General features: G+C 51.5%; 1 protein-coding gene across 1 annotated transcript; it reads left to right on the top strand.

The window, feature by feature from the left end:
• Nucleotides 1–5,248: 5,248 nt before the first annotated feature.
• Nucleotides 5,249–7,888, top strand: LOC124647643. The gene has a single exon (XM_047187553.1). It carries the CDS (start codon nucleotides 5,249–5,251, stop codon nucleotides 7,886–7,888), a length of 2,640 nt encoding a protein of 879 aa, XP_047043509.1.
• The last annotated feature ends 7,099 nt before the right edge of the window (nucleotides 7,889–14,987 follow it).

The following is a 14,987-nucleotide window of genomic DNA, read 5'->3' as shown; positions in this document are numbered from 1 at the left end:
ATCTCCTTCCTCCCCCAACCAAAGCTCTTGATCTTTGGAGATTCGAAGGAGAAGACACCGATCTACATCCTCACCGAAGCGTTCTTCACTTCCCCCTCTCTTGTTTGAGGGATCTCATGCTAGTGTTCCTATTTGGTTCCCTAGTTGATTTGTTGTTGATGTGTTGTTGTTGATTGTTGTATTGTTACAGATTTGGGAGCCTCCAATTTGGTTGTGGATGTGTGCCCCAAGAACTTTGTAAAGGCCCGGTTTCCGCCTCGAGGAAATCCCTTAGTGGAAGTGGGCTAGGCCTTCGTGGCGTTGCTCACGGGAGATCCGAGTGAAGCCTTTGTGGCTGTTGGTTTGGCTTGCGTAGCAACCACACTCCTCCAAACGTAGACGTACCTTCTTGCAAAGGAAGGGAACTACGGGAATCATCTCCGTGTCATCGCGTGCTCCACTCTCGGTTACCTCTATCCCACTCTATCTACTATTGTGTAGTTATACCTTGCTTAGTTGATATCCTTGTCATATAGGTAAATTCACTTAGTTGCATATCTAGAAAATTTACCTTTTGTGTCAAGCCTAAATTGAAAAAGAACTAAAAATTGGTTAGCACCTATTCACCCCCCCCCCTCTAGGTGCGGCATACGATCCTTTCAGTCGCCTCCTCGCACTCGGCTTCAGCAAGGTATAAGGAAACCAAAAGTATACACTGATGGTACAGTCAGATATGGCATGCTTTCGTCTACAGGTGAACCTTGCACATTGACTGAAGCTCTTGATGACTCAAATTGGAGAATAGCGATGGAGGAGGAGTATGATGCCCTGATGATTAATAAAACATGGCACCTTGTTCCCCCAAGCTCCAAGAATTTTTTTATTGATTGCAAGTGGGTCTATCGCATTAAAAGGAGGGCAGATGGGACAATTGACAGATACAAAGCAAGATTAGTTGCAAAAGGATTTAAGCAAAGGTTTGGTATTGACTATGAGGACACTTTCAGCCCAGTAGTAAAAATTGCTACTATTAGAACTGTTCTGGCTATTTCTGTTTCTCGAGGATGGAAGTTAAGGCAGCTAGATGTCAAGAACGCGTTTCTTCATGGTGTTCTTGAAGAGGAGGTCTACATGAAACAACCTCCAGGTTTTGAAGACCCTCATGCTCTGCATTATATTTGCAAATTGGACAAAGCATTATATGGATCGGAACAAGCTCCTCGTGCCTGGTATTCAAGGCTGAGTTCTAAACTGTGCACTCTTGGTTTTACACCCTCCAGAGCTGACACCTCATTATTTCTCTATACCAAGTCAGGTATAATCATATTTGTGTTGATCTATGTTGATGATATCATAGTCACAAGTTCTTCTGATGATGCTATTTCTGTTCTTCTCCGAAGTCTCAATGAGAATTTTGCTATTAAAGATTTAGGTGACTTACATTACTTTCTTGGTATTGAAGTAAAGAAGACACAAAATGGTTTGTTGTTAACACAGGAGAAGTATGCTACTGATATCCTTACCAAAGTCGGCATGATTGCATGTAAACCGGCTCCTACACCATTGCCATCATCTGAGCAATTATCTCTTACAGTTGGTACGCCTCTTGGCTCTGAAGATTCGTCTCAGTATAGGAGCATAGTTGGAGCCCTACAGTATCTAACCTTGACACGACCAGATTCATCCTTTTCTGTCAACAAAGTGTGTCAATATCTTCATGCGCCAACTACAGAACATTGGTCAGCTGTGAAAAGAACTCTTAGATATGTGAAGGATACATTGAAACTTGGAATAACCTTTGCAGCATCTTCATCAACACTTCTTAGTGCTTTTTCAGATGCAGATTGGGCAGGTTGTCTTGATGATCGGCGCTCTACAAGATGATTTGCCATATTTGTTGGACCTAATTTGGTTTCTTGGTGTGCTAGAAAACAAGATACAGTGTCTCGTTCTAGTACTGAGACTGAATACAAATCTCTTGCAAATGCTACAACTGAGTTGATTTGGGTAGAAGCTCTTCTTGCAGAACTTGGAGTTAAGTTGAAGCAAAAACCAAGTCTTTGGTGTGACAATCTAGGTGCTACCTATTTGTCTGTTAATCCAGTGTTTCATGCTCGTACCAAGCACATAGAAATAGACTTTCACTTTGTTAGAGAAAGAGTTGCTAAAAATCAGCTAGCTATTCGCTTTATTTCTAGCAAGGATCAAGTTGCAGATGGTTTCACTAAAGCTCTTCCTGTTAAGAAACTAGATGAGTTTAAGCATAATCTCAACGTCTCCAAGGTTTAGATTAAGGGGGGCTGTTAGTGTTTGTAACGTATTGGTATACGGTGTAGTACACCGATCCCTTACGTATTGTACATGCCACGCCAGGGGCTTTTCCTGTGCTATATAACACGCAACCGATACCGGACGAGGGTATCGTTCCAGCCTAAACATTTATAAACTTCACCAATTATGTGTCCTATATCGTGCTGAGAGTTGTCCAGCACCAGCTACTTACATGATCGCCTTCATGGGCGGATCCACCATCCCTCTAGCCCGGGCGGCCGCCCGGGCTTGGTGGCGGCGGCACACCTAGTATCATATGTTGTTCTATAGCATTTTGTCCCAAAAAAATAGTATGGTAGGCATATTTGCTCAGGTTTCTAGAAACTTCTAGGTCCGCCCATGATCGCCTTGTCTGCCTTTGCCATGGCGACGTCAGGCATATAGTTGTTGTGCTTTCGTGCGAACGTACAGCTAACTAGGAAAGTCAATTTTATGCTAACAATATTTAGGAAAGTTAATTGGGCAGGCTGTAGGAAAACTCTACAGAAAACTTTGACTTGGTAGAACGTGCTAGTGCTACTCACTATTGTCAGCCGACTGCTCCATCCACTCACCGATTCGTGCTCAAATTATCCATTATTCTAAAGCATGTTGGTGCGTAGTAGGGTGGCAAAAGCGGCGTGGGCTGTGAACGTCAGTTGTCAGTTGTCACTAAACTAGCTCTAGTTCCGATCTAGTTCGCAACTACATTTGCTGTAATTATTCTTTTGCAGGACGCTATGCAGCGTGGTCTGCAACCCTAATGGTTCACCGATCTGAGTAAATAATCTGTATATTCGTTTCCTCATCAAGTGGTGCAACTCGCAAACTACTTGTTTCGATCTCTTTTAATTAGCTCAAATTTAGAATGTAAACTTGAATTAGCTATGACCCTCCATGCCATGAAGTTGGCCATGAAGGCCTCACAGGAGCAACCTCCGCCGCCACCGCCACAAGCGCCGCTGCGCTATGCCTCGGCGGTCATGCCTCATGGCCTCTCAAAGGAAGAGGCCATGAGGTTGGCCATGGAGGCCTCGGCCGTGGCGCCGCCATCGGGGTCACCGTGGCCCGTGCCATCTCCTTCCTACGGCTCGCCACCCACCTCCAACAGAGTACCTAATGCTTTCCTGGGTGCCCCACGCACAACGGCCTCCTCCTCCTCTGTCGCACCAACACTGCTGTCTGTGCCTCAACAATCTACACACTGGACATGGCCTTGGGCACCTCCGACCTTCATCAACCTCGGCAACGACGACTAGTAGCCAGCCATGACGGGCGTAGCAAGGGTTATTTTCTAGTTTTTCCAATGTATTATTGCCACTATGTATCTAGATCTATTTCAGAAAAAAAAAGGTTATTGTCAAAAAATGCGTTGGATCGATGGGTTACCCGACCCAAACCGACATACCAGCTAAGAAGACCAATTTTGTGTCCGCAAATCGATCTAAATGGATGTAGATGGATGCTCTCGATGTTGTTTTACGTTGGGTCGCTGAAGATGCTCTAAGGATTGACGTGGTGACTGATTTTTTCGGTAATATTCCGACGGGAGAGCGTCCTGGCCGGACTTGGCAACGGCAGCCGACTGCACACAGCCTGCAAAGATAGCAGATCCCCTCTTCCACGTGCCCTACAAGTTGAAACAAATTTAATTATGGTGGCCTATCACGGGGGATGAAATGTTCAACGTAGACAGCATTATCTCGAGTTCAGTTAGAGCATGTTTAACAGGCCCCGTATTTCGCTGCCCCGTATAAGGCTCTAATTTCGCCCCGTATCGAAAAACTGCTCCATTTCGAGCCATGCCGTCTAGCAGACCCCGTATTTCGCCCCGTATTTTCAAAAATTAAAACCCCGGGAAGTTCATCTTCATTGATCATAGTAGGGAGCATACACACATTTTGATCATATACTACGGATCATACTACGGATCATACTACTTAACCTACCTCTACTCGTCCAGGATGACGTAGGGGATGAAGGCGATCCTCACCGCCTCCTCCCGCGCCTCCCGGGCCTCCCGCGCCTGCCGCGCCTCGAACTCCCGGACGGCGGCGATGGCCGCCGCCTCCTCCTCTGCCTCCGCCGCCGCTTTCTCGGCGGCATCCGCCTCGGACAAGGCGACCGCACGGCGGTAGGCCGCCTCCTCTTCCTCCTCTTCCGCCGCCGCCGCTTCCTCCTCGCCGCCTCCGCTTCCTCCGCCGCTGCTGCTGCTGCCGATGGTCGCCCTCCATTCCGCCAACGCCGCGCGGTCGCGCAGCCACTGCGCGCGCCATTTCTCGAACGCCTCGCCGCTCATCGGCTTGAGCGGCGGGTCCTGCTTGTACCACCGCCCACCCGCGGCGAACTCGCGGAGCGGGTCCGGCACGTACAGCGTGCCGGCGTACTTGCAGGCCGCGCGACGGCTGCCGGCGGCTGAGAGTTTGCACTTCAGCCGCCACGCTTCCTCTACGGTGTCCGGCGAGCGGGATCGCTTCGATCCGCTCGCCGGCGAGGACCTACTCGCGGCGGCGGGAGTCCATCCTAGCTTTTGGGGTGGAATGCGTGGCGGGGGAGCGGCTAATTGCTCGCCGGAGCAGGAGGAGGAGGCGGCGGCGCGCGGCGGAGCTAGGGTTGCGAGTGAGGGGTTAACCCCTCACTCGCACCTGCGCCCACTATATGTACGGGGCGACGGGGCCGATTTCCTGGGCCCCGTATTCCGCCGAAACGGGGCGGCCCGAATACGGGGCCTGCTAGACGGCCCAAACCGCGCCTGCCCCGTATGTCGCCGGAATTTTACGGGGTGGGCGGGTTATACGGGGCCTGTTAGACATGCTCTTAACACATATTGATGCAGTCGTAGGCCCGCATACCGTGACGGCTCTATATATGCAGCGGCACATAAGTCGTAGACTTAGCACATCATCTTCTCCAGAGGAAACAAACACAGAGCTAATTAACCAGCTTAGCTACGACTAAAATGGCGGCGGCGTCCATCGAGAAGATGGAGTGCTGCAGCATTGGAACGTCGGCGGCAGCGCCACCGAAAGACGAGACGTCATGGGAGTACCACCTGCGGAAGTACCTCGCGCTGCTGGCCACGCTGGTGGCCACCTCTACCTACGCGGCAGGGCTGAGCCCGCCGGGTGGAGTCTGGCAGGAGAACGAGGATAGGGGCGATGGGTACAAGGCCGGCGAGCCGATTCTGTACCACTCTCCCCGGTACCTCGCCTTCTTCTACTTCAATGCGACCGCCTTCGCGGCCTCGCTCGTCGTCAACCTCCTCCTCCTTGTCCTGAACGAGAAGCGGACGATCTCTCTCGCCGTCCTCCGGTCCGTCATGGTGCTGGACCTGCTCGCCCTCATGGGGGCCTTCGCCACCGGGAGCTGCGAGGACCCGCCGACCACCGCCTACGTCTCCACGCTCGTGGTCGCTCTCGCCGCCTATGTTGGCATCCAAATCCTCCTAGCTTGGTACGACAAGCAGGAGACCTCGCAGTCGCAGGAGGAGGAAGGCCCCGACGAAGCGCTCAAGATCAAGGAGCATCGCAAGGAGCTGCTTGTGCTGGCGACGTTCGCCACGGGCATCTCGTACGCCGCCGGCCTGAGCCCGCCCGGCGGCTTCCGCAACGATACCGAGGGAGACAACCAGGCCGGAGATCCCATGCTGAAGGCCAGACAGTCCGCGCGCCTGATGGCCTTCTTCTACTTCAACACCACGGCGTTCGTGGCGTCGCTACTCGTCATCGTGCTTCTCCTCGGCCGGAAGATGCAGAGGTACTACGCCAAGTTGCAGCTGTACGGATTTATCTTCGTCGTGCTGCTCGGACTTCTGGGCGCCTACGTCGCCGGGAGCTCCTGGAAGGCGGACACGGCCGCCTACGTGGTCGTTCTTGTCGCCGCTGTCCCCGTGTACATCTTCCTCGTGATTTTCGCCAAGGTGCTTGTCTCGGGTCCTCCCGAGAGCAGCCCCTCGCCGGCGCGCGTGTTGTTAGGTGGCGGCGGCAGGCAAGGGAGCCGCCACGCCGACGAGGCGAACACAAGCAACAAGAACAAGAACGAAGGCATCGAGAAGGCCAAATCTCTGATTCTGCTGCTCGCCACTCTCGCCGCGACCATTACTTACCAAGCGGGAATGAACCCGCCCGGCGGCGTCTGGCCGAGTGACGCTCTGAAGACGGAGCCACCCCACAAGGCCGGCGACCCGATCCTCCTGTCGACGCACGAGGCCCGCTACAAGGTGTTCTTCTACTGCAACTCCACCGCGTTCGTGGCGTCCTTGGTGGTCATCCTCATGGTCCATAACAAGGGCCTGGTAAGAGGACACGCGCTGGAGGTGGCCATGATACTAGACCTGTTCGGCCTCATCGGTGCTTACGCCGCCGGGAGTTGCCGGGACGTAAGCACTTCCATCTACGTCATGGCACTGGCGGGCGCCGTCCTGGTCTACGTCGTGATCCACGTCGTCTTCTTCACGCTGGACAACCATGACCTGAGCGAAGAGGAGAAGAGGAGGATCGACAAACGGCGCAAGCGGCTGCTGCTCCTCGCCATCCTCGTGGCTACCATCACCTACCAGGCCGGCCTCACCCCACCGGGCGGCTTCTGGACTAAGGACGGCAAGATCCAAGACGGCGACAAGGTCCACAACTACTATGCGGGTTCCGCGATTCTCCAAGACGGCAGCGGCGAGTACCGGAGGAGGTATTTGGCCTTCTTCTACTGCAACTCCACGAGCTTCATGGCGTCCGTGGCGCTCATTATCATGCTCGTGAACCCCAACCTGTACCGGCCGGGCATACGGTGCTACGCGCTCTACGTCTGCATGGTCGTCGCGCTGTTCGGCCTGATGGGCGCCTACGCCGCCGGGAGCGCGCGGGAGCTGCGGACGTCCATCTACGTCTTCGTGCTCGTCGGCGCGGTGGTCGCCTTCATCCTCATCCAGCTGCTCGTCTTCTTCGAATTCTGCAATTTTTGTGGCGCTTCCTCCTCTGGATCAACCTCCGGCGGCAGCAGCAAAGCGAACGACTCATTGTCCTCTCGGCGGTCACAATCGCCCGACCGCAGCAGTTCCAGTTCCAGTTCCAGTTCCAGTTCCAGTTCGACTTCGAGCCGGCGGAAGTACCTGATGCTGCTGGCGATCCTGGCGGCGAGCGTCACATACCAGGCCGGGCTCACCCCGCCGGGCGGCACTTGGGAGAAATCGGTGCCGGATTTGCACATCATGGAAGGGAACCCGGTACTGCGTGTGACCGACCGCGCCCGGTACCGAGCTTTCTTCTACTGCAACTCTGCCTCGTTCGCGGCGTCGGTGGTCGTCATCGTCCTGCTGCTGCAGGAGTCTCTGCAGGACCGCCGCGGCCTGCTAATCTACGCCATGAACACGGCGATCGTGCTGGACCTGCTGGGACTTCTGGGCGCGTACGCCGCCGGGAGCAGCCGTAAGTGGGACATGTCCGGGTACGTCATCGCGCTGACCGCCGCCGTGCTCGCCTACGTCGCCGTTAACCTCATGATCGGCCGGAGGGGACGAGGGAGAGTCAGCAGTATCCCGCTGCAGCTCCCTGAAGCTCGTGCCCAGCCGAAAAGAACGGCGAGGTGTTGGTCATCCCCGTGCTGAAGCTGAGTGCAGCTGATGTGGCTCGGCAGTCGGCACAGCACTAACTTATTTGGATGAGTCTAGGGAGCGGCCGCGTGCCCATTGGTACATCTGAGCACTCAACCAAAAAAGGAAGCACACTAGTTTTGTCCGTGTGAACACCTATTATTTATGGTTATTGTAGCACATGCACTATGATGACATCATGCACATTAATTATCCTTTTAAAATGTTTAAAAGCCTATAACTTTTGCACCAGATGTCGAAATTAGAATCCGCTTTCACGTTTGAATTTCTTGCGGTGAGCTCTTCAAAACTAGATCTCGTTTCTATGTATTTTGATGAAGTTTTTTCTAAAGCAACTTCTACGTGCGATAAAGCAATTATAATGCGAGACGATGCAACTTTAGTGTTGGGGGAAGCAACTTTGCTGCACAATGTAAATCTACATTCACAATAAAAGTTGCATTGCTGAACGCCAAAGTTGCTCAGCCATCCGTTAAAATTTATTCGGTGGGCACCAAAGTTGCTTCACTGGACGCCAAGATTGGACCGTCATAAACCAAATTTGCTCCGTCGAGTACTAAAGTTGCTCGGCAGGATACTAATTTTGCTCGGTCGGGCGTCAAAGTTGCTCTCCAGGGTTCGAAAACTGCGTCGCCGGGCACGATTGTTCCTCCGCGGGGCACTTAAGTTGCTTCGTCACACATTCAAATTACTCCTATGGACACCAAAATTATTATCGGGCACAAAAGTTGTGCCTTCGTGTACCAAAAAGTGTTCATGTTTGTTGCACACCAAAGTTGTTTTGTCGCACACCAAAGTTGTTTTCCTGCATAATAAAGTTGCTCTATTGCGCATCAAAGTTGCTTGTTAAAAAATTTCGTCGAAACATATGAAAATGTGGTCTTGTTTTGAAGCTCTCATCGTGGAGATTTTAAAAGTGAAAACGAATTGTAATTTCATCGCACGGTTTAAAAGTTACAGCTTTTTAAAAAACGACACCTAACATTAGCTAGCCTACCAGTGGGACGCAACAGCCTGTCGCCTAGTGCGTGTGCCCGTGAGGTTCGTGTGGCACGCGGCCGCTCGTAAGATTTCAGGAACTTATTTTATTTTTTCGTTTCTGAGATATCTTACAACTAGTATTCCAATTCATGGTTAGCAATCAAATCTAACAAGGGACTAATATGAGATCCAACTAAATCAACTTTGGGTAGATGATCCAAGGCTGATGAACTTTTGGACAAATAACCAATTCTCCCATCTAACAAATCTATGGGTCTGTAATATTTTTATTAGTTGCATCTCTATTTGTAATTGAAAAAACTCAGTTACAACTCAACTTTCAACTCGTATGCATGAATCACTGGTAACACTAGCTAGACATACGGACGGATTGGGTTATAGAAATGTTACAGAGGAACGTGGACTGCCACGGTTGGTTGATTCATGATCCCCTCCTAAAAACCCAGGCCATACTCTGGACTTCTAGCGCTACTACGTGAGTTCGTAAGATTTTTTCGTAAAAAAATCCGTACGTGTAGCATTACTCATGAATCACGGTTGCAGTGGAATCGAATGGTGTAGGACTTGACTCAGCACGAACTTAATTCTCCTAAAAACTAGCAAAACCATAAAAATGTGCTCGCATGTGTCGGGGTTTCGTGTCTCGAAGGATCACGAGTACCTCGGAAACACCCTTAAGGTTACCGTACAAATGGGGCTAAGAGCATCATTGTAAGTTCCCCAGAGCCTGCGACGACAACACGATAGAGAGGGACACGGAATTACCCAGGTTCATTTCAGGGCCCTCGTGGAGATGTAACACCCCCTACGTCATGCCTTCTCTGATATTCATAGCTCGTGAAGCACCAATAGAGTTTTACAAGGTTGCAACTCGAAGAAGTTGTGATTTGATCTGGATCCCCCTTCTATGGAGCAGTTGTCCCTCCTTTCATAGAGGAACTGGTCCTCGTCCCCACGAAAACTTGGGGGAGGGGTTGCCTCAGGCGTGCCGAAGGAGGGAAACAGTTGTCCCCTACTATACAAGTGGAGTTGGTCCACCCCATTAGTAGAAAACAAGGTTTACGTCCGAAGCCCCTTGGTGCTTTAGTCCTGGTCAAATTACGAAGAGGGACTAATGGGTCGCTTTAGTCCCGGTTCGAACGGCGCGGGCCACGCCAACCTTTAGTCCATGTTCGTTTGGCATCTTTACCAACCGGGACTAAAGGGTTTGCGGCAGGCTTCCTCTAGAATGAAACCCTTTAGTCCCGGTTGGTATTACCAACCGGGACTAAGGAAAGGCTTTCTAGGTTTTTTTGCTCCCCACGCACCACCCCCTCCCCTGGATCGCCTAGCTTTGTAAAATACAAAAGAAAATTCTAAATTGTTTACCTAGTTGGAATTTTTTAGATTCTCAAAATTCCAAATGGAAATATGAAAGCAGGAAGATTTTAGTTTTGCCAAAAATTCAGAATTAAATTAATAATTGCATCCTACATAAAGATTACTATTACTTAACCATAAAGGTTAGCCAATTTTTAGATTTTCAAATTTTCAGGTTTTAGGTTTTTCGCAAAAAAAAAAAATATTATTGTTTACTTACATATTTATTTAAGATTATTATTACATCATTACTTTTGGTTATTAAAAGAATTATTTGGAATCCAAACAATAAAGAAGTGTGACATCGTGACCAACATGTATCAATAACATGCACGCGAAGCACTTGGAAGCGGTGGGACGGAAAGGAATTCGGAAGTTAAGTGTGCTAGTGCTAGAGTAGTGGGAGGATTGGTGACCGAGCGAGAAGTTTAACCATGAGTAAGTAATTTGACTGGAGATGAAGTGTAGTTAGAGAATAAACTTGTCACAAAATTGAAATACTAGAAATTCTAAAAAAAATTGAAAAAAGAGGGAGCGGAAAATAATTAGAAAAAAAAATTGGATAAAAAATACATAAAATAGCATTTAGTCCCGGTTGGTGTTACAAATCGGGACTAAAGGTCCCTCGTCCTGGCGTGTGTCCGCATCACACGTGGAGGACCTTTTAGTCCTAGTTTGTATTACAACCGAGACTAAAGGGTGAGGCCTTTAGTCCCGATTGCGCAGTCTCGTTGCGCAACCGGGACTAAAGCCCTATTTTCTACTATTGCCCTCTACCATGTTGCAACGTCCACGGCGAACTTTGCGGAAAGGAGCAACTTCCACGCCTCTTTCTACAGGGGGTGCCAGGTCCTTCCTTATCTTCCAGCACGGAGGGCGTGATCGCATCCAGCCATGACATGCATCACGGCTTCTGCCATCACCCTTGTCTTCATCTTCACGGGGTATGTCTTGTGGTGTGACCCAGCACGGCATCTCCTTAACCCTAGCATGGACTCCTTGTGAAGGGAACTCGCGAGGGCTTCGGGTTCTGCTTCTAGAAATGCCAAGTGTTGACTTCCTCGCGAGGGGCTTCATCTCGTGAAGCCGAAAGACTTCGTGGAGGAAGAAAACAGTCGTGGCGTGTGGATGGGCCGCAAAGGCCCAACAGCAGGTGGACCATGGTGCTTGGCTCACACGACCTAGCAACGAAGGGACATGGGCCCTAAACATTGTGGGTCCACGCGGTGGCACGTGGCGGAACGCGTCTATTCTCCAGGACGTGTTGCTTCAATCTTGGCCGTGGAGACCAAACGGCAGGCGATTGTACGTCGTTGGACGTGCTTTGGGTGCGGAACCGCCCCGTTCCTTCATACATTTCGGGAACCGCTCCCGCACTTCTTAAAGCCTATGGTGGGCGTGGTTCGATTCCGCCTTATCTCCTCTACCTATGTTGCTGCCTCCTCACTCCACACCCTTCCTCTAGTTGCGATCGTTCTTTCCCCTTGCTGCCTACATGGTGCCGATCATAGCCACCCCTGGTGCAGCCGGTCCCCCGACGGTGCTTGCTAAGCAGGGGCGTGGCCGACCCATGGGAGTAAGAACAAGCTAAAGATGACACCGCCTGCTCCACCAGTTGGAGTCACGGCGAAGCGCGGTTGTGGGCGCCCGCGCAGTGTGGGAAATAGCCACCGGCCGCTGCCGTGGTCGAGACTGCTCCGGTGAAGGACGTGGCTCCACTTGCCCCACGCCACCCGCTGATGGCTTAGTCACCAGTCTGCTTCCGGCGGTCATCTTCCCAGGGCCCATGCCGATCCTCCGCCTCCTTCGGGACTCACCATGAGTGTCGCGTCGACCGACAACCCCGGCTTCGAGTTCCTCGTCCACGTGCATGGGTGGACTCTGGAGCGCTTGAGGATACCTGACAGGTTCGCTGAGGCCTTCCTCTGGCAGGACTCCGGATAGGTCTACCTGAGGGAGGCCGGCACGAAGCAGAAGACGTGGAGGCTGGCGACTCACATCGACTCGGGAGGGCGCATGTTCCTCGCCGGCTTTTGGAAGGAGTTTGCCCTCTACTACCATATCCAGCTCGACTTCATCCTGACATTTCACCATCGCCAAGGCACCCACGACTTCACTATCAAGATCTTCTATCTCATGTGCCGTCGTTTCTACCTTCCCACGGCAGTGTAGGTGGCGCGACCCGACCCTCCTTGTCGTCGTGAGGCCTCCTGCTCCTGGTTCATGTACTAGGCCCCCTTGCTGTAACGGGCCGCCTTAGGCCGCCGCCCCAAGCTTGTAATTGTTATGACAATGCCCCTGCGGGCCTTATCTTTGTGCTTGTTATGCATCTCCTGTTTGTTGCATGTTCATCTTCTAGTCCTTTTTTTTTCTTTGTGCTTGGTTTCCTGCTCCACATTGACTGAGGGGCACATGGTGACAGTATGCGGGGTCCGAGGTGAGGAAGTTGTTGTGGCATGGGCCTAATTGTTAGAGATCTTCCCCCAGGTGTACCCTCGTGAGGGTTTGCTTGCAAGTTGGCCGTGTCCCGCTCTAGTGACAAGAGAGTATATGAAAATTGGTTAGAGATGGTGTCGACGCGCACTGACCGAGCTCACCCATGTGTATTATTAGGGGAGGATGAATGCCAAGGCCTTGGCGAGGTAGCGTGTGGCGAACTCGTTCTTGATGAGAGGTATCGCGAGGAGGGGCATCGCCGTGCATCGCAACACTCCGTAGAGGGTCTTCCCCGCGAGATTACTATTACTTAACAGCCAATTTTTAGATTTTCAAATTTTCAGGTTTTAGGTTTTTCGCAAAAAAATAAAAATATTATTGTTTACTTACATATTTATTTAAGATTATTATTACATCATTACTTTTGTTTATTAAAAGAATTATTTGGAATCCAAACAATAAAGAAGTGTGACATCGTGACCAACATGTATCAATAACATGCGCACGAAGCACTTGGAAGCGGTGGGACGGAAAGGAATTCGAAAGTTGAGTGTGCTAGTGCTAGAGTAGTGGGAGGATTGGTGACCGAGCGGGAAGTTTAACCATGAGTAAGTAATTTGACTGGAGATTAAGTGTAGTTAGAGAATAAACTTGTCAAAAAATTGAAATACTAGAAATTCTAAAAAAAATTGAAAAAGAGGGAGCGGAAAATAATTAGAAAAAAATTGGATAAAGAATACACAAAATAGCATTTAGTCCCGGTTGGTGTTACAAATCGGGACTAAGGTCCCTCGTCCTGGCGTGTGTCCGCATCACACGTGGAGGACCTTTTAGTCCTAGTTTGTATTACAACCGAGACTAAAGGGTGAGGCCTTTAGTCCCGATTGCGCAGTCTCGTTGCGCAACCGGGACTAAAGCCCTATTTTCTACTATTGCCATCTACCATGTTGCACCGTCCACGGCGAACTTTGCGGAAAGGAGCAACTGCCACGCCTCTTTCTACAGGGGTGCCAGGTCCTTCCTTATCTTCCAGCACGGAGGGCGTGATCGCATCCAGCCATGACATGCATCGCGGCTTCTGCCATCACCCTTGTCTTCATCTTCACGGGGTATGTCTTGTGGTGTGACCCAGCACGGCATCTCCTTAACCCTAGCATGGACTCCTCGTGAAGGGAACTCGCGAGGGCTTCGGGTTCTGCTTCTAGAAATGAAAGTGTTGACTTCCTCGCGAGGGGCTTCATCTCGTGAAGCCGAAAGACTTCGTGGAGGAAGAAAACAGTCGTGGCTTGTGGATGGGCCGCAAAGGCCCAACAGCAGGTGGACCATGGTACCCCCGTGCCACTACACTGACAATAGCCCCCGGGTGCTTGGCTCACACGACCTAGCAATGAAGGGACATGGGCCCTAAACATTGTGGGTCCACGCGGTGGCACGTGGCGGAACGCGTCTATTCTCCTGGATGTGTTGCTTCAATCTTGGCCGTGGAGACCAAACGGCAGGCGATTGTACGTCGTTGGACGTGCTTTGGGTGCGGAACCGCCCCGTTCCTTCATACATTTCGGGAACCGCTCCCGCGCTCCTTAAAGCCTATGGTGGGCGTGGTTCGATTCCGCCTTAATTCTTCTACCTATGTTGCTGCCTCCTCACTCCACACCCTTCCTCTAGTTGCGATCACTCTTGCCCCTTGCTGCCTACATGGTGCCGATCACAGCCACCCCTGGTGCAGCCGGTCCCCCGGCGGTGCTGGCTAAGCAGGGGCGTGGCCGACCCATGGGAGTAAGAACAAGCTAAAGACGACACCGCCTGCTCCACCAGTTGGAGTCACGGCGAAGCGCGGTTGTGGGCGCCCGCGCAGTGTGGGAAACAGCCACCGGCCGCTGCCGTGGTCGAGACTGCTCCGGTGAGCGACGTGGCTCCACTTGCCCCACGCCACCCGCTGATGGCTTAGTCACCAGTCTGCTTCCGGCGGTCATCTTCCCAGGGCCCATGCCGATCCTCCGCCTCCTTCGGGACTCACCATGAGTGTCGCGTCGACCGACAACCCCGGCTTCGAGTTCCTCGTCCACGTGCATGGGTGGACTCTGGAGCGCTTGAGGATACCTGACAGGTTCGCTGAGGCCTTCCTCTGGCAGGACTCCGGATAGGTCTACCTGGGACTCGGGAGGGCGCATGTTCCTCGCCGGCTTTTGGAAGGAGTTTGCCCTCTACTACCAGATCCAGCTCGACTTCATCCTGACATTTCACCATCGCCAAGGCACCCACGACTTCACTATCAAGATCTTCTGTCTCATGTGCC

This window comes from Lolium rigidum, chromosome 1 (assembly GCF_022539505.1).
Source record: "Lolium rigidum isolate FL_2022 chromosome 1, APGP_CSIRO_Lrig_0.1, whole genome shotgun sequence".
Lineage (NCBI taxonomy): Eukaryota > Viridiplantae > Streptophyta > Magnoliopsida > Poales > Poaceae > Lolium > Lolium rigidum.
This window is presented reverse-complemented; position numbering and strand designations above follow the sequence as displayed.